General features: G+C 39.1%; 1 protein-coding gene across 1 annotated transcript; it reads right to left on the bottom strand.

Annotated features, from left to right (window-relative positions):
* Nucleotides 1-7318: 7318 nt before the first annotated feature.
* LOC110171338 (E3 ubiquitin-protein ligase MARCHF9-like) lies at nt 7319-24474 on the bottom strand. Its single transcript, XM_020937039.2, has 6 exons — nt 24228-24474; nt 22173-22294; nt 20909-21167; nt 12997-13152; nt 11490-11682; nt 7319-9211 (listed from the first exon to the last, which is right to left on the bottom strand). The coding sequence occupies exons 2-6, from the start codon at nt 22247-22249 to the stop codon at nt 8889-8891; spliced, it is 1008 nt and encodes a 335-aa protein (XP_020792698.1). The 5' UTR covers nt 22250-22294; nt 24228-24474; the 3' UTR covers nt 7319-8888.
* Nucleotides 24475-24734: the final 260 nt, after the last annotated feature.

Raw genomic sequence — 24734 nt, 5'->3', positions numbered from 1 at the left:
AAACTGGAAGAGACTACAGCAGATACTGGGGAAAAACTACAGACATCTCAGTCCAGAAAAGTGAAGTACTGGGAAGAGCAAAAATACTGCACAGAACTCTCCAGCTCCCAGGCCTCTGGTAGAGGACCTGAGCTGAATGAGGGTGAGAGACCAACCACCATGGAATGTGAAGAGCACATTTTATTTTTATTTTTATATGTTTAATTTTTATTTTTTTTTACAATAAAAAAAAAATATTATTCCTATGTTTGCTATAGAATTTGTATTTTATTTATGTAATTTTTATGTAAATAATTTGTAAGTGCACTGTAATTGAAATATATACTTGCAATGGAACAGGCAATGGATCAGAATATGAAAATGACTCAAATTCACATTAATTCACATTAAAACATTGCAACAAAGTCATTATTTAAAATCTGCTGTTTTCAAGTTAACGTGGAAAACACATAATGTTCTATAGACGCACTGACCAAACAAACCAGACAAACTGGGATGAAGAACGTCTTTATTTCCGTATGTTGCAAAGAGGATCATCTCTGAGTCTTTTGCCATAACGATCCAAATGACTCAGAAGAACCGGATCGCTTCACCTTAGACTGGATCAGGACAGGGACAAAACAAAATACATTATACTGGATCACCAAACCTTCAGAATACAACACCATTTACCACTTGGAGCAGTTTCTTTCAGCACATTATGTTTCCAGACGATTTTGAACAGACTTTTACAGATACTTTATGACACATGTATTCAAATAAAATAAATGATCCCCATGAACAAATACATGAATAAACAACATAACCAGTTTGTAGAAAAAAGTACTTCTATCACACAACATGGCAACTGACCTGATGTCACCTGTAAATACAACTTATTCCTGTTTTGAAGGACTTTTTGAGACCTTTCTACCTTTGAAGGAACAGTTTAATTGTTAATCGCCATGGTAACGGTCCAAATTTTTCACCACAGTATGAAGTGAATGAATAATACAACGTGAAATGTCTCTCAGCAACCGAAAAATAAAAGCTGTACTGTAAAGTAAAATGCATATTGTTGTTATTTGGTGGGTTTTATGATTTAGTTTTTGTGCACTTTTGTTTGGGAGAATCTTGAAGTTATTTGGGAAAGTTTTATTTGGAGTTTAGTGTAGAGAAGGTTGCAGCGGTGATCATGTGGGCATTGTTTGTGATCAAGATGTTTCAGCTCCGTCCAGACGCCATTTTACATTTGATGGAACTTATTTTTTCTTTTTTACATTTGATGGCACTGGCTTGAGACACTAGGACTTATTTACTTTCTTCCGGAAGAATTGGTCACCGAGGTTGCCGCTGTCACCAATTAGGTTGAATTATTTTCCATGGTGCTGGCTGTGTAACATTTCTCAAATTCTCCACTGAAATAAATCAGATTCCCACTTAATCGGAAGTGCCACAACAAAGAACGTGCAGTTTAGAAGCATTTACGTTAAAAGTGGACAGGGCAGTGTGAGTAGAGGGACCAGACGTTTCTATTTCTCCAGGACAGTCCCAGTGTTGAGCTCTGTGTCCCCTGTCCCAACAGATTTAACCAAAACCAGTGATTTATCCCAGTTTTACGTAAGAAATGATCCAGTTGCAGAGGCGGAGCTACAATTAGGCAAAAGTAGGCGGTTGCTTAGGGCCCCCGAACATGGAGGGGCCCCCAACCAATTGCCTCTAATGGCCGAGGCCTCAGAGCAATTTGATTTTCACTCAGTATGACATTAAATGAGAGTAATTTACTTTTAAACAAGAAAACACCACCAAAATAGAATCTGATTGTCAAATCTATTTTAACCGTCAAACATCCCCCTTTCACGTTACAATGGACTCGTCAGCTTCACCCTGATTCAAACATAATCATAATCATAATCATATATAACTGATGTAAACAAAAATGTAATTGTACCAGAAAAAATAAAACTACTTTCAGTTCTGGTTTTGTTGTAGGCAACTGTGTTTGTTTCCAATCTACCATAATTTAAATCAAGATTTTCGTGCCTCAAAAACAATGGGGACAAATAGACAATAAAAATATATATAAAAAAAGGAAAAAAAAAAGTGTGAAGAATTCCTGAGTCGTCCAGGTAGAATCCATGGCGAGGTGAAAATTCAGTTTGTCGATTGGACAAAAGTTAGTTTGGTTGAAGACGTTTCTCAGTTCATCCAAGCTGCTTCTTCAGTTCTGGTCAGACTGGAGGACACTTCCTTATATCTGCAGGGAGGAGCTCACTACACTGAAACTAACACACACACTTGTTTACAGTTTCTGTTTGTTAGTTAGGCCTACAACTCCATCCTCAAACCTAAATCAAAACAAATAAGAGAACAACAGGTGTAGCCAGGTCAGGTTCAGAGGTGTGGAAGCTCCATTATGGCCATGAATTGTTTTGCTAATTAGACCCCACACCCTTTACAGGTCAACAGGCCAAACTAACAAACACATACTGTAAAAAAGTGTGTGTGTTAGTTTCAGTTAGGCTGTGTTCAGACTGCAGCCTGAAGTCACCCAAATCCGATTTTTTGGCTTCTATGTGACCTGTATCTGATCTTTTAATGACAGTCTGAATGACACAGATCCGATTTTTTCAAATGCGACCCAGGCCACTTGGATATGTGGTCCTGAAACCGATACATATCTGATCTTTTAACATGTGACTTCACTCTGAACGGCCAAAGCTCATTCATCTGACCTACATGTTATCAACAAGCCACAAGCCTCACTATTCTGTGCTGAAGCAGGTGAATATTGTTAATGAACTCCGTGTCACTGAAGCAAAGCACATCGCCACTCACCACTCTTGGCTACATCTCTGCATCCACACGTTCCTTTCAACGGACGTCGCTGCTGCTGTCCTACAAAACGCCACGGCCAAAAACCTCGTCCTTCTCCTTCTCAATCTCCTCCTTAAAATAAGTAAGTTGTTCATGTTCTGGCTCCAGTACAAGAGGAACTTTAAAATCTCCAGGTGCTCAATGCTCGCGTCCATGTTTGGACAACTTCTGTAAACACAGAGCACGCTCACTGCGGTTGACGTCGTCGTGTCTCCAGTGCACATGCAGGACACTTTCGGGCGGTTTACTGTTCACACTGGAGATCACATACAAGTCGCATTTATTTGGAAATGTGAATGACCTCGCAAAAACATCGGATTTCACCAAAAAATCTGAATTGAGCATTAAGCCCTGCAGTCTGAGCGTAGCCTTAGTTAGCTCCTCCCTGCAGACAGATATAAGGAAGTGTCCACCAGCGTCTGACCAGAACTTAAGAAGCAGCTTGGATGAGCTGCCAAACGTCTTCAACCAAACTAACTTTTGTTCAGTCGACAAACTGAATTTTCTCCTCGCCAAAAACAAAACGGTGCGGAGCCCAAGCAGTGAGGGTCCCAAAGTAAAGTTCGTCTAGGGCCCTGAAATTGTTAACTCCGCCTCTGCTTAATTATTCCTATTTTTAACCAATCTGATCCCTGCCAACAGTAAAGAGAATCATACATTGTCATCTGTTTAGGTAAAACGCTGCTTAAAAATGACCAAAACACAAAGAAAATGTGAATATAGGCGAGTTTCAGCTGATGTCATTGTTATTAAAAGCCCGCGTTGCATGCTGGGAAATAATTTGGTCGGAGGTCAGTCAAACACAGTGCGTAACCTCGCGTATTTATCCCCGATAATGGTAAATTCCTGCTGCATTATCGGATGCACAAATAGAAGCACGGAAGAAGGAAAATGTCTTTTTCGTATTCCGAGTGAAAAGAACCGCTAACAGCGAATTAAATGGCTTTCAAACATTCGCAGAGCAAACGTAGAAGATCCGAGCAAACCGTGGACTCCAACAAGTTCAACAACGCATCGAGACTCTTGGAGGCTTTCATCTTTTCTGCTGTGAATGGCCCAGGAGTTTCCACCAAGTCAATGTGGATATCGCCTGAAGTGAATATTTGGCCAGGTAGTTGGCAATTCTGACCAGTAATTTGGTTTGGTCCAGGCTTTGTAGGGGTTGAAAAGGGTGATTTGGTGTCCGTCGATGCTTATGACCAATTTCTGGTCAAATCGTCTTCGGTCCTCTGCCGTTAGAGTGGATAAATAACCGGGATCAATACCCTTTACGCAGTGTTGGGGAGTAACAGATTCTGTTACTCAGAATCTGTTCAGATACTGTTTCAATGAGTGGTAATTGGATTACAGTTACTTTGTTGAAATAAATGGATTACACGGCGCTATTTTCCTGTTTTTACATTTTGGGCTACACCCCCACTTTTTTTTTTTTCGGTAATTCCACTCATTGCAGGAAACTAAACCAGGTCTAAACCAGGTCTAAAACCAGGTCTAAAACAGGTCTAAACCAGGACTAAAACCAGGTCTAAACTAGATCTAAACTAGATCTAAACTGGGTCTAAAACCTGGTCTAAACCAGAACTAAAACAGGAGTAAAATCAGGTCTAAACAAGATCTAAACCAGGTCTAAAACAGGTCTAAAACAGGACTAAAACAGGTCTAAACCAGGACTAAACCAGGACTAAACCAGGTCTAAACTAGATCTAAACCAGGACTAAACCAGGACTAAACCAGGTCTAAACCAGGACTAAACCAGGACTGTGTGGACATGTCTCCTCCTCTTCTATCAATAATATTTTTAATACAGTTAAGGAAAGTCTGGGCTTTTTATTTTCTTTTAGCAGACAAAACATCTTATATTACGATATTCTTGTCTTTGCTTCTCTACCGCAAATCAAGTAATCCAAAGTATTCAGATTACGTTACTCACTTTAAGAAATTTAATGGATTACGTTACAAACTACATTTTGGTGTGTGTAATCTGTAATCTGTAGGGGAATATATTTTAAAAGTAACCTTCCCAACACTGCCTTTACGTGCTTTTTCGCTCCGTCCGTCATGCTGAATTAGTGTTTCTTGCCGCCGGCCAAAATAATTCAACGCGCGCTTTTGTCAACAATGAAACTCGCCTATACTGACTCACATGTTAGTCCTGAATGGTCTCTACAGAACAATTTTCCTTAATTATGCACTCGTTTCACAATTTTATTATTACCAACCACGAAAAAAACAGGTACGTTTTTATTTTGAAATTCTGGTCACCCTAAGTGTGAGGAGTTATCCACGGCCAGTCCCAGCGGATGGAGTCACCGCAGAAACCTTCTCTACACTGAACCACGTCCGGACAAATGAGGAATCACAGCGTCTCATTAGAAAAACACTTCAAATCAAACTTCATTTTCCAACATTTTGTACAAGAATCTTTCACTACCATCATCCCTTTGTTACAACACTTATCATTTCACCAACTCTTTTCCACAGGACACCACACATGGGGGGAATTACATTTGGTTCTATGTCAGAAACTGGAGCCTGGTCTGTCCACACCAGGTCAAGTCAGTGAACAAAAATGTCTCCTCTTCTTCTTCTTCTTCTTCTTCCTTAGTACAATTTCATGATTTTGACAGCTCCCAAACGTACAGAACCACCAAACCAAATCATGACCGGATGCACTGCAAAAAGTAACATCTTGGCAAATGAAAATGACTTGAATTAAAGATGATTTTTTGAACCATGAAAAGAAAAAGTAGGGAGGCCTATTTAAATCTGCCAAATGGTTCCTAGCGCTCATAAATTGCAAGGATCCATTTGCATGAGATGACTTTGGAATAGCTTTTCCACACAACAAAGTGCAGCAGAGTGGGCACCAACACGACAGGAATCAGCTCTCAGTACGGCTGTGCAAGTCATTTATATTAATTGGATTGGATATTTTTTATACAGATTATTTTTAGATTTTTTTTTTTGCAGACATATAGTTTATTTTGGAGACATTTGTGTTTTTCTCTGTCTTATTTCATGTTCAATTTAATTCATTTTATGTTTTATACATTTCAAAACGAGGTACAACGAGGCTTATATTTATTTTCAGTTTGAAAGTTTTGACAAAATTATCAATAACAGTGTGTTAAGTGTTTTTGTTTGTTTGTTTGTTTGTTTTCTTTTTGAGAGAGAAATGCTGAATAAATGCATCGTGTAACAAAAAAATAACTACTTTAATGACTGTGATTTCAATATTGATCAAAAATAATCGTGATGATTTATTTCGTAATCAAACAGCCCTAGCTCTCAGCATTTGGCGCTTTCTTTAAAGGGATAGTTTGGATTTTTTGATATGAATCTGTATGGCATCCCCGTGAGCAGTGTCGTGCATCCACACTGACTTACCCCCGACAGCGTCCGGTGAGTCAAGATACTGGCCGTTTTCGGTGCTGACGAAAGTAGTCCAGCAAGTTGGCTGGGGACTGTAAAATCAAGCGTTTTTCTTCTCAAAACAATATGTGTTCAAAAGAGTGATACATTTGCATCACAAAACCATCGTCGAATAAAAAGTCAAACCTCATAATCACTTGGCACTATTTTCTCTCTCTCTCTCTCGTTCGTATCACTGCGCGCTGCCGCCAGGTGACAGCCGCGCCTGGTTCACTTTGTTTACTGCTCGGAATGTTAGCGACAACATGTCTGATTACGACAAAGACAATAAAGACTTTGCCTTTACCACAAAGCCAAGGGGAGATCTTTGTGAACCCGAATATACTGATGCCGAATTTCGCCAGATGGAGTTAGAACAGGCAGAGAGAGAGAGAAGAGAGACAGAGAAGTGGTACAAGTTGAAGCTGGAGCCACAGATGGAGCCGTAAGAGACCGAGTGAGCGACAATGTAGCGCATGTAAACACTGCCGAACAACTGCAGAAAGTGATGGATCCGTGCGCAGTTGTCACCTGGCGGCAATGCGCAGTGATACGAATGGAGAGAAAATAATGCCAAGCGATTATGAGGTCTGACTTTTTTGTGGGTGATGGTTTTGTCATGCAAATGTATCACTCTTTTGAACACATATTGTTTTGAGAAGAAAAACACTTTATTTTACTGTCCCCAGGCAACTTGCTGGACTACTTTCGTCACCACCGAAAACGGCCAGTATCTCGGCTCACCGGACGATGTCGGGGGTAAGTCAGTGTTGATGCACGACACTGCTCACGGGGATGACATGCAGATTCATGTAAAAAAATCTGAACTATCCCTTTAAGGTTTGCGATCAATATAATACATGTAGTTAATTGATTAGCTGAGATTCAGGAGCAGGACCACGCCTCAACTGCCCTCTCCTCTCACCAGCCAACCACAACTCATTTCGACCACACCTCGAATTTGCCTATTTGTAACAGTCTTTCCCATCACCCCAGTTTGTCTCGGCTAACTCCACCCCACCCTCCGCCCCTCTATCTTGGTTGTATTTCAGCCATAAGACGCCTACGAGGAGGGTCTCGCTCCGGCTGGGCCAAATGAAGATTGAGACTCACACCCAGAGTCTCAACCCAGTCATCTCCGCCCCGCCTCGAACATTATCAGTAAACTTCTTCTTTGCACTATGTCGTTGTTGGCGTGGTTCTTGCTACTGAATGTAGACTTAATAATTAGATGCACAGTGTGTTGCTTTCACAAGACATTGCAAGAATAATAATTATGGGGACTGCACGCTTAAAAATCTTGATTTGACGGCACACGTTGTAGAGAACACATCACACCTATTTTATCCTCATTGCACTGGCTCCATGTTCATTTTAGAGTTGATTTTAAAATGTTATTGCTTGTTTTTAAAGCACTTCCCCGTACATTTCAGACCTCACGTTTCCTACACTCCTTCGCGCTCTGAGGTGTAAGGACCAGCTCCAACTTGTTATCCCGAAAACGAGACTAAAAAGCGGGGTTGACCCTGGGGTGACTCTGGGGTGACCCTAGGGCGACCGGGCCTTTTCTGTGGTTGGCCCCAAACTTTGGAACGCTCTCCCGTCATGTTAAGAGCGCCCCCTTCAGTCGATTCTTTTAAAAACACACTTTTACCGACTGACTTTTAACACGGCGTGAGAGCTGTGTGCTCTTCTGACTGTCTATTATTGATTTTATTTGCTATTTTTATATTTGCTAATTTTATGTTTGTTAATGTTTTTTATTGACTTGCTAATTTATTTATTTATTTTATGCTTTATTTTATTGAATGCGTTGATTTACACTGCGACTACTCCATGCAACACTCTGGAGACTTGTGCGTTAGTAAAATCTTCTATACAAATAAAGTTGGATTGGATTGGATTATTTAAAGCCGCACTCTGTAATTTTACTGGTGTAGGGTCCACCACCTGCTCGTCTCTATGGAGATGCTATTACTTTGCCTTAATTAATGTTCCACAGCATTGCATTAAACATGTCTCGCAATCATTTTATTTCATTACGTGTGTTTTTAATCACTTAAAACGTCCTTCCAAAAGCATGAATGTGGCTGCCTCTCCACAGATCTAACTTGGCTTGGCGATGCAGCCTATGTGTCTCCATGGGGATAAGTTTAATGCCATACTGTGGAACATTCTAGGCAAACAAGAACAAGTACAAGTAAATAATTCAAAGTGCTATATGAAAGACAGAAAAATCTACAAAAAAATAACCTGCACCTTTAAGTAAAAACGTTATTCGAATGAATAGTGCACTTAAGATAAGAAAGAAAACAATAAGCTTGATATAAAAATAAAATCAACAAATAAGTAACATTTGTCAGTCAGTTGGAAATATATTTGTAATTCAAGTCATTTTAACAAATCTGGATGTGACTTTTTGCAGTGTGGAATGGCAGTGATGCAGACCTTTATATAAAATCATATGTTCCACGTTGTTTTTCTCTTTCTCCATAAGTCCCGTGTTCGTTTAGTGGAGACCCTTAAACATGTACGACTGTGTTTAACTTCCATTAAAAACCCTATATAGTCCCAGGTATAGTTTTCACGTGTTAGTTCATAGTTCTTACATGTAGTCGCTCTCATACAGTGGTGACCCTCATGACCACCTCCTGGCCTCTCCGGTGCAGCCCTCGGGCCCTGATCTGGTTCAGTACATGCAGTAAAGTGAAGCCACAGTTCTGATGGAAGATAGTTCTTATGGCGTATCTCCGAATGGGGTGCCCCCTGCTGTCCACTGTCCCGCCCGCAGACGCCGACGCCCTCTCTCCTGATTTAGAGTTCAAAGTACTCGGCTCGCCCAGGTCCTTGGATTTTTCATAGTTCAAAACCCTCCACTGCTGGTTCACGGCCTGCCAGCGCTTAAAGATGCGGAAAACTGCGGAGCCCTCGTGGATAATGAGTCCTGCAGGGTAAGAGAGAGGTCAAAGTTCAAAGGTGAAACAGGGTCATAATAGGACAATAAGATGCTTGTTGTGATTGTGAGAAAGTAGAGCATGTAACCAGGAAGGATTCAGGACTGTATAATGTTGTTCATGTGAGTTTTGTGGGAACATAGTCTGTGTCTAAAACATAAAACAAACATGCAATGAGCTTTTAGCAGCAAGCTGTATTACAATTTCATTCTGTCAGAGGTGTCAAACTCAAATTAACAGAGGCCAAAATTAAAATCTGGGTCTAAGTCGTGGGCCAAACTAAATATTTATTAAAAAATGTAAACAACATCTGCATGTTTTCTCTTTCGAGATATGTAATGTAATATATAATATGTAACCTTTTCTTATTAAAATAAATGTTTAATAATAATTTTACTTAAACATTGAATCCAGAACAAGCTGAATATAAAATGATAACATTTTAAATAAGTAATGTCTCTATAGTCTATCTGTAGCCAGCGGGCAGCTCTAATACATATTTGATATGATCTCGTGGGCCAAATATAATTATATGGTGGGTCAAATTTGGCCCCCGGGCCTGAGTCTGACGTGTCTGCATTATGCTGTGTTATATTACACATTTATTACACATAAATACAATTAAAATGAAAGAGAATTTAAAGCTACTGTATGTGATTTTCTGGAGAGAGGTTCAAGTACCTTCTTTTCCCCGGGTACTGTTGTTTTTACTTTGCCTGGAATGTTCCACAGTATGGCATTAAACTTATCCATCTACTAGGAATGCAACGATACAGTTTCCCCACAATTCGATACGTGTCTCGATACACGGGTCACGATATCAATTTGATTTCGATACATTTTAAAACGTGAAAAAAAAAAAAATCTCATGTAATTTTTAACACTATGATGTTTATGAAACATTACACACATGACATACAATACATGACAGTACAACTACTGCACAGCTGGAGTTTATATGTGAAGTGTTTCTGTTCATTTGGTTCTGTGATTCTCAGCATTTTTATGCAGTGAAAATAAGAACAGAGCTTTCTCAGGCTATTCTATATTTTATAAAAGCCAGTCTACTCTTAATATAGACTTCTAGACCATTACACTAGAAGACTTTTCCTTTTTGATGATGATTTAATGATTTCTTTTCCTCCTGAGTGTGTCTCTTCTCTCCTGCATTCACACAGGCTTTTGTGTGCTGGTGCTGCTCTGTCTCGTCTCCAGCAGCAGCGGAGACAGACAGCAGCTCCTCCCACACTGACCTGATCTTTTACACACGGCGCTCTAACAACTACATTCTGAACAATCAGACTATATATATATACCTATGAGAAAAAGGTCATGAGTTGCATCGCAGGTGCATATAGGAGCACACTGGATTAAAGTCAATGTAAAGCCAAAAGTGATTCTAAAATATTTAAAAGTGAATCTCTTTGTCATTCCTGGGTCAATTAGTGTAAAATAAAAAGTGAGTGAAAGACAAAACTCTCCTGTTAGAATATTTCAGCTGTAAGTCCCTATGGAGCTGTTTTCTTTCTGCATCTGAGGAGGACCCCAGGATTACAGTTTTCCTTTTGGACCAAAATAAATGACAACACAGCACGCATGGAGGGACACGTGCATATCCACCGAACATGTGCATTGAATCGTGACACTAGTATTGAACAATTCGATATTATATTGAATATCGTTGCATCCATCTACACAAAGAGAGACAGGCAATGTCACCAGGCCAAGATATGTTTCAGAAATAAAAACACCTAAATAACAACGGACATATCATTTAATAAATGCAACATAAATTTTATGCATTTTATGCCATAGTGTGGAGATAATAATAATAGTGAACCTTTAAAAGTTCAGTTAAATTAAGTATCTGAACAATTACTGACGTACTGATTTAAAGACACTTGCTTGTAACTTTCTGAAGGTGTAACGTCAACTGCATGATTCTATGATTAAAAATAAAACCATAATACAGAACATTCAGTATGGAGATAGACAGGTTTTATGCCATACTGTGGAAGAATTTAAATAACAAACAACTTTTCCATGATGAGACCCTCCACCAGGTCAAATAAGAGTCAGGTTTGCAGAGATGCAAGCTCGCTCACTGTGTTTTTTCAGGATGTATAATTTCCAGAGCAATAAACACAACTCCAAAAAACACACGTTTATATTTTAATCTTTTTTGGCTAAGAAACCACTGGCTTGAATATGTGTGTCAGAATGTCATATAGTATGTCCCACTCTAAAGGTTGACCACAAATGTCTCACCGATGCAGACGATGTCCATGAATCCGTACATGGCGTAGCAGATCTGGAAGAGCAGGTCCTGTCTCTGCCATTTGGCTGAGGGACTGAGAGACGACCACACGAGCCACGAGACGCTGGCCAAGAGGAAGAGAGAGCCCAGAACCACCGCCGCGATCTGCACACGCTCGATCACAGACAGGGAGATCCACTGCCACTAGAGGGAGACACGGGGTGTTTAGAAGTAGGATACTGCCACAAAATCAACCAAAAATGAACCAAAAAACAGCTTATTTCACACAGGGAGACAAAGATAAAAAAGGTACTGTAATCATTCAAGCTCAGCCCTAAAAGTTGAAATCACTGGTATGAGGAACTATTTGGTAAAATGTAAAACTAAGTCTAAATAAAAAGAAAGAAAAAGAGAACATCAGATCAGAAAGAGTTTCACATTTCAAAACTGAAACTAGCAACCTAAATAAGAGACTCATGAGAGATTCACTCTGCTCAAGAAATGGAACATCATCTTAAGAACCACAACACACAACCACACAAACGATTTTGTGCAGTACATTTGTAGTAGTATTTGTAGTAGCAATAGTAGAATATTGTGCACCTGTGTGTTCTTGGTGTTGTAGTAGTAGTAGTAGTAGTAGTAGTAGTAGTAATACTAATGGTAGTATTAGTAGTATTACTGGTAATAGTTAGTGCCTGCAGTGGGTTCTTGGCCTAGTAGTAGCAGTGACAGTTGTAGTAGTATATGTAGTAGCAGCAAAAGTGGTAATAGCAGTATATGTAGTAGCAGTAACAGTGGTAGTAGTAGTATATGTAGTAGCAGTAGCAGTAGCAGTGGTAGTAGTAGTATATGTAGTAGCAGTAACAGCAGTAGTAATATATGTGGTAGCAGTAGCAGTGGTAGTAGTAGTGTATGTAGTAGCAGTAGTGGTCATATTTTATACCTGCAGTGTGTTCTTAATAGTTGCAGTAACAGTAGTAGTAATAGTAGTAGTAGTAGTAGTAGTAGTAGTAGTAGTAGTAGTAGTAGTAGTAGTACATGTAGAAGCAGTAGTTGTCACATTTTCTACCTGCAGTGTGTTCTTATAGCAGTAACAGTGGTAGTAGTATTATATACAGTAATAGTGGTAATATTTTGTACTTGCAGTGAGTTCTTGGTAGCAGTAACAGTAGTAATAGCAGTAGTAGTAGTGGTGATATTTTGTACCTGCAGTGGGTTCTTAGTAGTAGCAGTAACAGTAGTAGTAGTAGTAGTAGTAGTAGTAGCAGTAGTAGTGATATTTTATACCTGCAGTGGGTTCTTAGTAGTAGCAGTAACAGTAGTAGTATATGTAGTAGAGGTAATAGTAGTGGTGATATTTTGTACCTGCAGTGGGTTGTTAATAGCAGTAACAGTGGTAGTAGCAGTACATATAGTAGTACTAGTGGTGATATTTTGTACCTGCAGTGGCTTGTTAGTAGTAGCAGTAACAGTGGTAGTAGTAGTAGTAGTAGTAGTAGTGGTGATATTTTGTACCTGCAGTGGGTTCTTGGTGCTTATGGCGAGCACATGATATTTAAAGAGGCACAGCTCACAGCTCCAGGAGCCTCTCTCACTGATCCAGCGGATCAAGCAGCTCTGGTGCGTGCAGCGGACAGAACCATCACAGCGGCACGGGCTCAGCAACTCCCCCTGCAGGACACACGCAGGAACAGCAGGAACAGCTTAGAATGACAACTACACACGTTTTGGATTTAGCTAGGGTGACCAAACGTCTCTATTTACTTTTATTTTATTTATTATTTTTATTTATTGAGCCCTGTGTCCCCAGACTTATCCAAAACCATTGATTTACACAAGAAATGTCCCTATTTTTGACACATTTAATACCTGGCAACAGTAAAAAGAGGTATCAATTATCATTTATTCAAGTAAAATACAGAAAAAGATACTTAAAAATGACAAAAACACAAAGAAAATGTGACTATACTGGCTCACATGTCATGAATGTGAATGAATGAATGTGTGAGGTGGGGGTGGGATAAATAATAGTAATAAGTAATAATAGTATTTTCTTTCGTTTTTTTTCTTCTTTTTTTCCGTTTTTGTGGTTATTTTCATTTAATTTAAGAATGTAAAGCTTTACTTGCCCAAAATAAATACATAAAATAAATAAATAAATAAATAAATGGGCTGACTGCTGAACAATTGTCCTTAATTACACAGTCGTTTCACAATTTTATTATTACCACCACAAACCAAGAGTGTCTCAGTTTTTTGATTTTGAAAATCTGGTCACCCTATGTTTAAGTAAATATCTGTAGCCTACACCACATTTAATAAGGCAACTGTTAAGAAACATCAGTACATAACATATTTTAGGAGTAATGATTTGAGTGCAGAATATTGCAGATTAACAAAAACATAAAATCGACTCTTAATCTTAAAGTGTTCAAATATGTTCAGATGATTTAATGAACTCAAATGTCACCACAAAAGCCACATAATTCTGGTGCTTCGTGAATATTTTTGGAAAAATGACAGTAATATAAAATCCAGTCATTCCTAATGGGGGCCACAGATTCTCAGGGCGTCTCAGTAAAGAAGTCCAAAATATGTGAAAGTGTGAATCTGAATGAAAGAATGGCATGTAAATTGCTTCTGTAAAGTATTTTTGAATGTTTTTTTGAATTACTGTTCCATAACAACAACATAAGACAAGAGATCATTGAATGGAGAGGTAAGAGCGTGTGGTTTGGAGCAGAAATACGCCTGTACTGTTTATGTTCATGGAGTCAATACTAAAAGCCTTTTCATTTTGTTTTTCAAAAAGATCAATCAAATCTAATTGGAAATGGAGATCGATCAATGTGAGGGAAAGAATCCTGATTCATTTTCCCTTGACATGGCCCAGCCCTCGACCCTCCACAGGATCAGAATAGAATCCATCACAAATGTGTTCAAATGTACCAGATGAAGCTCCAGGTACTGCACTAATTTCAATGTAAAATGAATCCCTCTGTTTAGCCTTGTCTCTAGGGTTGTCAAAAGTATTGAAAATCAGATGCTACTTTTAAAAGTATCGAAAATAGATCCTCATTTGAGCAGGTATCGGTTGTAAAAAAGTTCCATTAACAGGACAGAAATGAACATTTACTGAATATACCCATGGACCACTATGAAACCTACCTGGACCACTGAGGGATTACACAGATATAAGACCACATGGGAATAGAAAAGAAAGTTCAAAATCACATTCTATTGTCTAAATAAAGAGTAGTAGTAGTAGTAGTAGTAGTAGTAGTAATAGTATATATAGTAGTAGTAGTGGTGATATGTTGTACCTGCAGTGGGTTCTTAGTAGTAGCAGTAACAGTTGTAGTAGTAGTATATACAGTAGTAGTAGTGGTAATATTTTGTACTTGCAGTGGGCTCTTAGTAGCAGTAAAAGTAGTAGTAGTAGTACATATAGTAGCAGTGATATTTTTATTAGCAGTAACAGTGGTAGTAGTATATTTAGTAGTAGTAGTAGTAGCAGTGGTATTTTGTACCCGCAGTGGGTTGTTAGTAGCAGTAACAGTAGTAATAGTAGTAGTAGTAGTAGTATATATAGTAGTAGTGGTGATATTTTGTACTTGCAGTAGATTCTTAGTAGCAGTAACAGAGGTAGTAGTAGCATATATAGTAGTAGTAGTAGTAGTAGTGATGATATTTTGTACCTGTTCTTAGTAGCAGCAACAGTAGTAGTAGTAGTAGTAGTATATAGTAGTAGTGGTGATATTTTGTACTTGCAGTAGGTTCTTAGTAGCAGTAACAGGGGTAGTAGTAATAGTATATATAGTAGTAGTAGTGGTGATATTTTGTACTTGCAGTGGGTTCTTAGTAGCAGTAACAGGGGTAGTAGTAGTATATATAGTAGTAGTAGTAGTAGTAGTAGTAGTAGTAGTAGTAGTAGTAGTAGTAGTAGTAGTAGTAGTGGTGATATTTTGCACCTGCAGTGGGTTCTTAAAAGCAGCGACAGTGGTAGTAGTAGTATGTGTAGTAGTAGTGGTAGTTGTAGTAGTAGTAGTGATATTTACACAGATATAAGACCACATGGGAAGAGAAAAGAAAGTTCAAAATCACATTCTATTGTCAAATAAAGAGTGTTTTTATTATCATCGTGGTGTCAGAGACAGTAATGAGTTTCAAGTCTATTCCTTAGTACTGAAATGGAGTTTGAAATGTCAGCATTGTAACAGCAGTTTGAAGCCTTTTTAACCTTGTGATATTATAACATTTCTTTGAAACATAGACGGTTCAGATCAGAAAGAGTTTTACATTTCAGGACTGAAAGTAGCAGCCTAAATAAGAGACTCATGTGAGACTCACTCTGCTCTAGAACTGGATAATCATCTTAAGAACCACAACACAAAATCATCACAGAATTGTTATGATTTTGCGCAGTACATTTGTAGTAGTATTAGTAGTAGTAATAGTAAAGTATTGTGCACCTGTGTGTTCTTGGTGTAGTACTAGTATTAGTAGTATTAGTAGTAGCAGTAGTAGTATCACTAGCAGTATTAGTAGTGTTAGTGGTAGTAGTTAATTAGTATCTGCAGTGGATTCTTGGCATAGTAACAGTAGTAGTATATGTAGTAGCAGTAACAGTGGTAGTAGTATATGTAGTGGCAGTAACAATAGTATATGTAGAAGCAGTAACAGTGGTAGTAGTATTATATGTAGTAGCAATAACAGTGGTAGCAGTAGTATATGTAGAGGCAGTAACAGTAGTAGTATATGTAGTAGCAGTAACAGTGGTATTAGTAGTACATGTAGTAGCAGCAACAGTAGTAGTAGTATATGTAGTAGCAGTAACAGTAGTATTAGTATGTATAGTAGCAGTAACAGTGGTAGTAGTAGCAGTAGTAGTAGTAGTAGTAGTAGTAGTAGTAGTAGTAGTAGTAGTAGTAGTATTTATAGTAGCAGTAACAATGGTATTAGTAGTACATGTAGTACCAGTAACAGTGGTAGCAGTAGTATATGTAGTAGCAGTAACAGTGGTATTAGTACTACATGTAGTACCAGTAACAGTAGTATTAGCAGTATATGTAATAGCAGTGACAGTGGTAGTAGTAAATGCAGTAGCAGTAACAGTGGTATTAGTACATGTAGTAGCAGTAACAGTAGTATTAGTAGTACATGTAGTAGCAGTAACAGTGGTATTAGTACATGTAGTAGCAGTAACAGTAGTATTAGTAGTACATGTAGTAGCAGTAACAGTGGTAGTAGTAGCCCTATATGTAGTACCAGTAACAGTGGAAGTAGTAGTAGCAGCCCTATATGTAGTAGCAGTAACAGTGGTATTAGTACTACATGTAGTACCAGTAACAGTAGTATGAGCAGTATACGTAGTAGCAGTAACAGTGGTAGTAGTAAATGTAATAGCAATAACAGTGGTATTAGTAGTATGGCCCCCAACCGAAAAGTTCCACAGTGCAGCTTTAGTGTTTCAGACAGCTTCCAAACATGTCTGCTCTGTTCATTTGTACACGGTGTCTGTATTAGTGGACGATGTGGAGCAGATTGGTGCTGTCACTGAAGCTCCCTGAGGCTCTGCTCGACTGACACTTCTCACTGGAGCTCCTGCCTGCCTCCAGTCAAAGGGTTTCAATTAATCTGACCACTGCTCAAACTTTTACACTTCTCAGCCCTGACCACGTCCACACTTTCGCAAATCTCACTTGTCAATTCTTTTAACAACTATTCAACTTTTGCCCCTGTCAGTGAAAGCTGGATTTGGAAACTTTTCTGTTCACTTGCTTGTCTTCATAGAGATGTTATTACTTTCCCTCAAATATCTCACAGTATATAAATGAATTGAAGGTCCAGTGTTATGCAAAATTGACTCTTGTGAGCTTTTAGTCATATAATAACATTGTTACTAGAGATGGGCATGATTAGTCGACTAATCGATAATTAATCATTTAGAATTGCATTGATTTTTAATCGACAAACTGAACGTAGGTTACTGTGTGTAGCGTAAGGAGATGGGGTTGCGTCTGTGGTTCAGTAGAGATTTGCAATTCCAGGGCTGAAATTATCCAAATGATTCTAGTGAAGGAGTATGAAGTTTAAAACACAATGGAGCACTTCCTGTATTACCACATGACATCACAAGGTGGAACAGAGTGTTTTCTGTTTGAGAGTATACGGATTTGTAAGTTAAACGTGTGAAAGAAAACACAACTCCGGGTCTGTTTGTGATGAGAAAACTACATTACATCATGGCTAAGAAAATAGTGTGATACAGCATGTCTCTATCATCATAGAGACAAGTTGGTGGTTTGTCAGGTCAGATCTGTGGAGAGGCAAGTACAGTCACAGTAAGTAAGCATGTTTTTCAAGGTATTCTGGAAAACAAACAAACAAAACAAAGCTGCTATGATTGAGGCTACATTTATCTGATGACGGTCTGAAAAGAAGACGCAAAAGTGGCGTCGCGTCTTCACTTTTTATTCCACATTTAGACGAGTGTTTTCGAGAGGAAATCTGCGTGCATACGGTTACGCAAAAGTGTGTGGAATTGGATTGTGTATGCATGCCAGTTTTCTGTGTACTGTATGTATGTGATGTAAATGTGTACAAGACATGAGCAGATCTGACCAGAGTTTTGCGTCTTGGGCAGTGTAGACGGAAACGCTATGGCAGAGCGTATTCAACTTTTCCACTCTGGAGGGTGGGTTCAGATTTTTGTGTTTTTAAGCCCCAAAACCGGCGTCACCGTCTAAACGAAAGCCACTTCCGATAAAATATTTTGTCATTTTTACCCGCAAGCATTCTCGTGTAAACAGTCCCTGAAAGATATTTTTATATTTGGATACTATATTTAATGTCATAGTGTGGGACATTAATATCTCCATGGTGACAAGCAAGTGACACCACCAGGCAAGTTACACACCAGATCTGTGGAGAGGTGAGCCCACTCACAGCAAGAATATGTTTTTTTCAAGATATATTTGAGCAATAAAAGCACCTGTTTGTGATTGAATAAATACAAGATAGATAAAGAATATTTAAAGTCACACAGTGGAACATTTTACCATCAAGTTATGACATCTCCATGGAGACAAGCAAATGGCGGACCACCCATCACGAAATGCACCTTTAAATTCAAGAATGTAACGGCCTTGTTTGAAATAACACACTGCAAGTTTATTGTCTTTTTAACCTATTATTTTTGCCACTTTTAAAAATAATTGTGTGTAATCCTTTAGTCATCCATCACGAGAGAAAAATGTCATTCTGTCAATTGCACAAAAGTTTTGTGTAGTCCACGCTCATCCGAGAGGCTTCTTCAGTTCTGTCAGGACACTGGTGAGTCACTGCTGATATGTGACTGTGGAGAGGAGCCGCACTGAAACCTACACACCCTAGCTGTTTACAGACAAGTCTATCTGTTATTAGTGAGGTCCACTGAAATACCCTAAGGTGTGAACAGTCGCCTGAGACTTATACTCAGACATTATACTGGTGTAATATCAAACTCAATTTCGATAATAAGGAATAGACTCAATGATATTCCAGTACCATGATGAAAATTATCAACAACAAAAGTAGTAGTAGTTAGGGCTGGGTATCATTAAGAAGTTGCCGATACGATACATACCTCGATACACAGGCCCGGATACAATACATATCTCGATACAGTGCACTTTTGATATGATATATTTCAAATCTATTCGATACGGTTCAATAAAAAATAAAGGCTAAATCATGGCTGTGATATTAAAAGTCTTTGTTAAACTACTTCTTGTGCAAAGTTCACATGAAACACAAACATTTTGATCCTCAAAACAGTGTCAAAATGTCAAATGTGTTGCATAAATGAGTTTCCTTTCACTCCACAAGCAAAAAACTATAGCTCTGTAACAAAATAATTTAGTAAAACACACGTAAAAATACTCTTGGTGATATATCGATACAGTAATCCATGATATCGAAACTGTATCATCACATTAAAAGATACGATATATCAATAGTCCAATATTTTTGCACACCCCTAGTAGTAGTACTTTTTTTTTCTATCCCATGTGTCCTTATATCTGTATCCCTCAGTGGTTCAGGTAGGTTCCACAATGGTCCATGGGTGTATACTTGTCTATGTGCTCTTATACTTGTCCTGATTCACCTCAACATCATTCTAAAGACATTCAGAAAAGGTTCATTTCTGTCCTGTCAATGTGACGTTTTAGTATTGATACCAGCTCAAATGAATATTTAATATCAATTAGTATCTGATTTTTGATACTTTTGGCAGCCCTACTGATAATACACAATCATCTTACATAAATCCAAAAGAACAACTGCAATGTCATCAGTTCTTATTGATACAGTGACATCACGCTTGAGGTGTTCTACATGCATCTCTATTGACAGAATATTTAGTAGTTTCCATGGTGACACAACGCACACATTAACAAACACAGATAAAAACGCAGGAAAAAATACTAAATGGATGAAAAAAAAAAACATTTTCAGGAGCCTGTGATCCATATGAGCCTTCGTGGTCCTCTTTAGTTGAGAGTAACTAACTAAAAACTGTTGGCTTATGCTAGCTAGACTGTCATTTTATGTGTAACAGCCATAGAAAAAAGTGTATGAAAACTGTATAAAAAAGTGGCATCACCCACAGTGTTCAGCTCTAGTCAAATGAAGCTCCTGAGGCAAACGGTTACAGGAGCAAATTTGGAACCAGACTCCATATTTGGAAATCCTATTATCGCGTTTCATAGCAACCACAAGAGCCAATCATGATTGAGGTGGTAAAATGTGCCCGCCCTTCTCACCGGAAAGTGAGAAGAGGGCTTAGTAAGCAATGAAACGCACTAGCTGTCAATCAAAACAGTTGCCTATAGGGGGATATATTTTGATTATATCTTGATATACGGACAAAATTGCGAAATGAAAAATTCAGAAATCATGTGTCACGAATTAATATGAACATTTTAAGACCAAAATGATGAGGCTCACAGCAGCAGGTACAGAGAGAGGAGCCACAAGATCACAAGGAAGTGCACCAGGAGGCTATTCTGGCTCCTACTGACCCCAGCTTCCATTGACATACACTGGGGTCTTGTGGCTCCTCTTTCTGTAACTGCTGCAGTGAGCCTCGTCATTTTGGTCTTAAAATGTTCGTATTAACTCGCTATTTTGTCCGTTAAAAAAATCCTATTCATAACTGTCCACTTCTTTTAGACAGTCTATGGTAAGAGCACAAATCAGATCACTTTGTAGTTCCAGCCAAATCATCTCTTTCTGGTCAGATTGTGGTAAAATAAAACTCAGATATTCAGTAACTTCAGACAGAACAGCGCTGTCAGTGAGCTTCACACCACCAGTAATTGCTGATGACTGCAGCTGTAGAGTATAAGTACATTTCTCTCTCTGCTCTGCTGTGGGCTCTTACCTTGTCGGGCCCCTGGAAGCAGATGCGACACTGCGGGGACTTGATGCTGATCTCGGACAGACTGGGCAGAGACGTGTCCAGACCTTTGGCCTCCCTCTCCTCCAGGGACAGGCTCTGGGGACGGGGGTTGTTCCCGTAATAATCCTCCGCATCCTGGTTGTTGGGATGGGAGCAGCCCAGGGGAGAACAGCCACAGCTCCCCACAGACGAGGCACCGATCCTGGGCTCTGGGTCAGGACCTCCCCCTCCTGAGTCCGACCTGTGGAGGCAGGGAACGGATCAATACGATTTATTTCTATGTTTTTCTTAAACATATGACAGCAAGAAGTAGGTTTACTTCAGATTTACCACAGATTAACTTCATGTCTGCAGAAGAAATAAATCAGGTTTGAACAAAGGACTACAATTAACTCAAATTGTATAAAAATTTAATGTGAAGATTAAATGTAGTCTAATGATTAAAAGGTGGTGGGTGAGTAAAGTGGCATTTCTCCTGTTTTCTTTGATCACAAAATCAAACAATATTGTGGAGCATGTTGGGGATGGTTTAACATGAAGTCCAGGCTGCAGGCTGTGTTTTCATTCAGATTTTGCACTGATGGGCATGGAGAATGTGGGGTACACTACACTGTAAGGCACGCTCTCACTGAGATGGAGATATGGAAAGAAACTGACACCTCGGGAGAGAAGATTCCCACTCACTCTGCTGATGTATTTTGGGCTGCTCCTTCTCCCCCATATGAAAGAAATCGGTGAGTGAAGTTTCAAAAAGAGCCTAGAGTGCTGATTGTGTTTCTTTATCACAAGCTTTATATTGTCATTAAGAGCTACAGATATCAGCTTGTTCTGGGTATGGCTCACACTTCATTGTGATTGGTTAAAGCCACCTTAACACCTGGGCTGATAGGGCCCATTTGGATCAATAGGAGAGATGATTCTGGATGGAGTAGTCTCACTTTATCCAACCCCAAAAGTCATAGATTCCCATTCACACCAACGCCTGCCACTGTGTCCTTAGGCAAGACATTTCACCCACTTCACCCTAATATGAATGTGGTTTGTGAGTGTTAGTTGTTGATGGGACAGACACCCTGGGTCTGAATATTGCACTGTAAAGCTTTTTAGGAGTGTTGAAAGGTGTTATCCAAAACCATGTGCATTATTACTGTGTCCTTCCTTTAGTGAGGTGCTCAGTCACAACACCTCAGCCTGGGTTTATGTGCATATGTGATAAAAGGAGCAGATCTGTGATAGTGACACTGACCTGGAGCTGGAGCCCGAGCGCATCAGCAGCAGCACTTTGAGCTCATTGAAGAACATCCTCACACGGTTCTTAAACATGTTTCAGCTCAGACTCACAGTCAGCACACAGAGACAGAGACAGATCTGCACAGAGAGGACAGGGCCAGGAAACATTTACAAATACAACTTCAACAACAATAATGAAAACTATATAATGTTACTATTACTGCCATTATTGTTTTAAAGCCACAGCATGTAACTGTTTTTTGTTTGTTTTTTTCATTTTGGTTGTGTTTATTGTACTGAAAAACATGTGTCCTTTCTCTGAGTGGGCTTGCATCTCCACAAACCTGACTCTTATTTGGCCTGGAGAAGAGCCTGCTCCTGCTTGTTTCCATGGAAATGTTCTTCCTTTGGCTATAATATTCCACAGTATGGCATTACACATTTATATCTCCATGGAAAATGTTCCGGTTTGTATGTATGGTTTTAACGTCTATTTCTATGGAATCATGCTGATGATGTGCGACCTCAAGAAAGTTACATACTGTACCTTTAAAGGTCTTATATTACACTAAATGCATTACCTCCTACTAAAAAAAAACACCTAGAGTTGTGTTTTGTTTCATTCACATGTTTGAATAACACTTTATTATTGTCTGTCTATATCTCCAAAATTCTAAACACTTTGTTCCGTGTTGTGAAGAGGTAGTTTTCAGGTGAACAGCTCCTTCTACCTTTAGTTCAGTTGAGATGAGCAATTCAAAGGCTGAAATTATTCCAATGATTCTAGTGAAGGTGTGTGGCATTTAAAAACACAGTGGAGCATGTCCTGTGTAACCCATAATACACTTCCTCTATTACTCACTTCCAAATAGGAAGTGAGCATGGGGGCACATCCAGCTCCAGTTCACTTTAGACTAAATATTGTGGCTCCTCTCTCTGTACCTGCTGCTGTGAGCCTCGTCATTTTGTTCTTAAAATGCTGTATTAACCCGGTCCACATGATCCTGGTGTTTTTATTTCATTAAGTGTAGCCCATTTCTTTTTCTTTTCAACAACCAGCAATACTGAAACTAAATAGTCAATAAAATAATTACAAAAAGATTAGAAATGATACAAAACATGTCCTAACATTTGAACATGTGTCAGAACTGTGTATCACAAACCTACATACAGATCGTGACAAAGTGACCCAAAAAAATCTCTTGTGACCCACCTGAGGGACGTGACCCAGTCTTTGAAAAACAATGGTCTATGTCAGGAGTGTCAAACTCAAATTCACCGAAATTAAAAACTGGGACTAAGTCGTGGGCCAAACTAAATACTTACTGAAAAATTTCAACAACATCTGCATGTTTTCTCTTCTTTTGAGATATGTAATAATGTTAAATCTTTTCTTATTAAAATAAATGTTTAATAATAGCACTGAATCCAGAACAAGCAAATATATAAAATAATAACAAAATTTTCAATAAATAATGTGACTATAGTTTATCTGTAGCCAGCAGGCAGCTCTAATACATATTTGATATGATCTCGTGGGTTAAATATAATTATATTGTGGGCCAAATTTGGCACCCTGGCCTGAGTTTGACATGTCTTGTCTATGGTATTACCAGATGACATCACAAGGTGGCAAGATGGAGTGTTTTCTGTTTGAGAGAAGATCTCATACATGTTAAAGATGTGTCAACGAAACAAAACAAAACTCCAGGACTGTCTGTGACGAGAAAGCATTAGAACATAGAGAAAATATATCAGAAAATAGTGTAATATGAATCCTTTAAGTTTTCTAGGGGAGGGGGATTTATAAAGAATGAAGTTCAGTGGATTAAAAAGCCAAAAACGTGTCTGAGATTGTCTATAGGTCTGATTTGATACAAAGGTCTATTTATTTGTTCTGCTAAAAACACTTTTAAAATCTATAAAATATCACCATTTGCACTGTGTTTGGCATTTAATAAATCATAAAACAGATGTGAATATGTGCCCAGACATCAGCAGCAGTAGCACAAACACATGGCTGACTGTGCACTCATCGGTTTCCAGTAAGAGAAGAGAGTGAACTACTCACACCTCCAGTTTCCAGGATCAGAGGGCTGGTGCTGTGCGCGGTTTGAGGGTCACTTCCTGGTTACAGCGCAGATTTCGGTCGATCCGGGCCTGGAGCCTCATGATAGGCTGTGGAGGGAGCCCGTAGTCCTTTGCATATCCTGTTGTTATACCATGTGCACCGTCATCCGGCCAATGGGAGCGCGCAGCCTCTGCTCACGGGGCTTAGGCGTCTTCTCTCGGCGCTAATGGACTCTAAAAGCTGGGAGAGCCGAGCACCACCATCAGCACCCGAACGCTACCTCTCCATCCTTCAACGCCTGCATAATTAGCCTATTAACACGCGCACTAACACACGCTACGTCTTGTAAAAGTACCGAGTGACGCCACGTACGTAACAACAAAGAAACGCCAAAAATGTTCAATGAATTTCTTGACACCAAACGCAATTAAGGCTGTGAGTTTGCTCGTTCACCCGCACCTGAGCTGACAGCGAACAGCGCGTGCCAAAATGCGCCTTTGTTGTCTA

This window comes from Boleophthalmus pectinirostris, unplaced genomic scaffold (assembly GCF_026225935.1).
Source record: "Boleophthalmus pectinirostris isolate CB_2022bp ecotype Guang Dong unplaced genomic scaffold, ASM2622593v1 HiC_scaffold_3, whole genome shotgun sequence".
Classification (NCBI taxonomy): Eukaryota; Metazoa; Chordata; class Actinopteri; order Gobiiformes; family Gobiidae; genus Boleophthalmus; species Boleophthalmus pectinirostris.
Note: the sequence above shows the minus strand (reverse complement) of the source record. Positions and strands in the feature narration are given on the sequence as shown.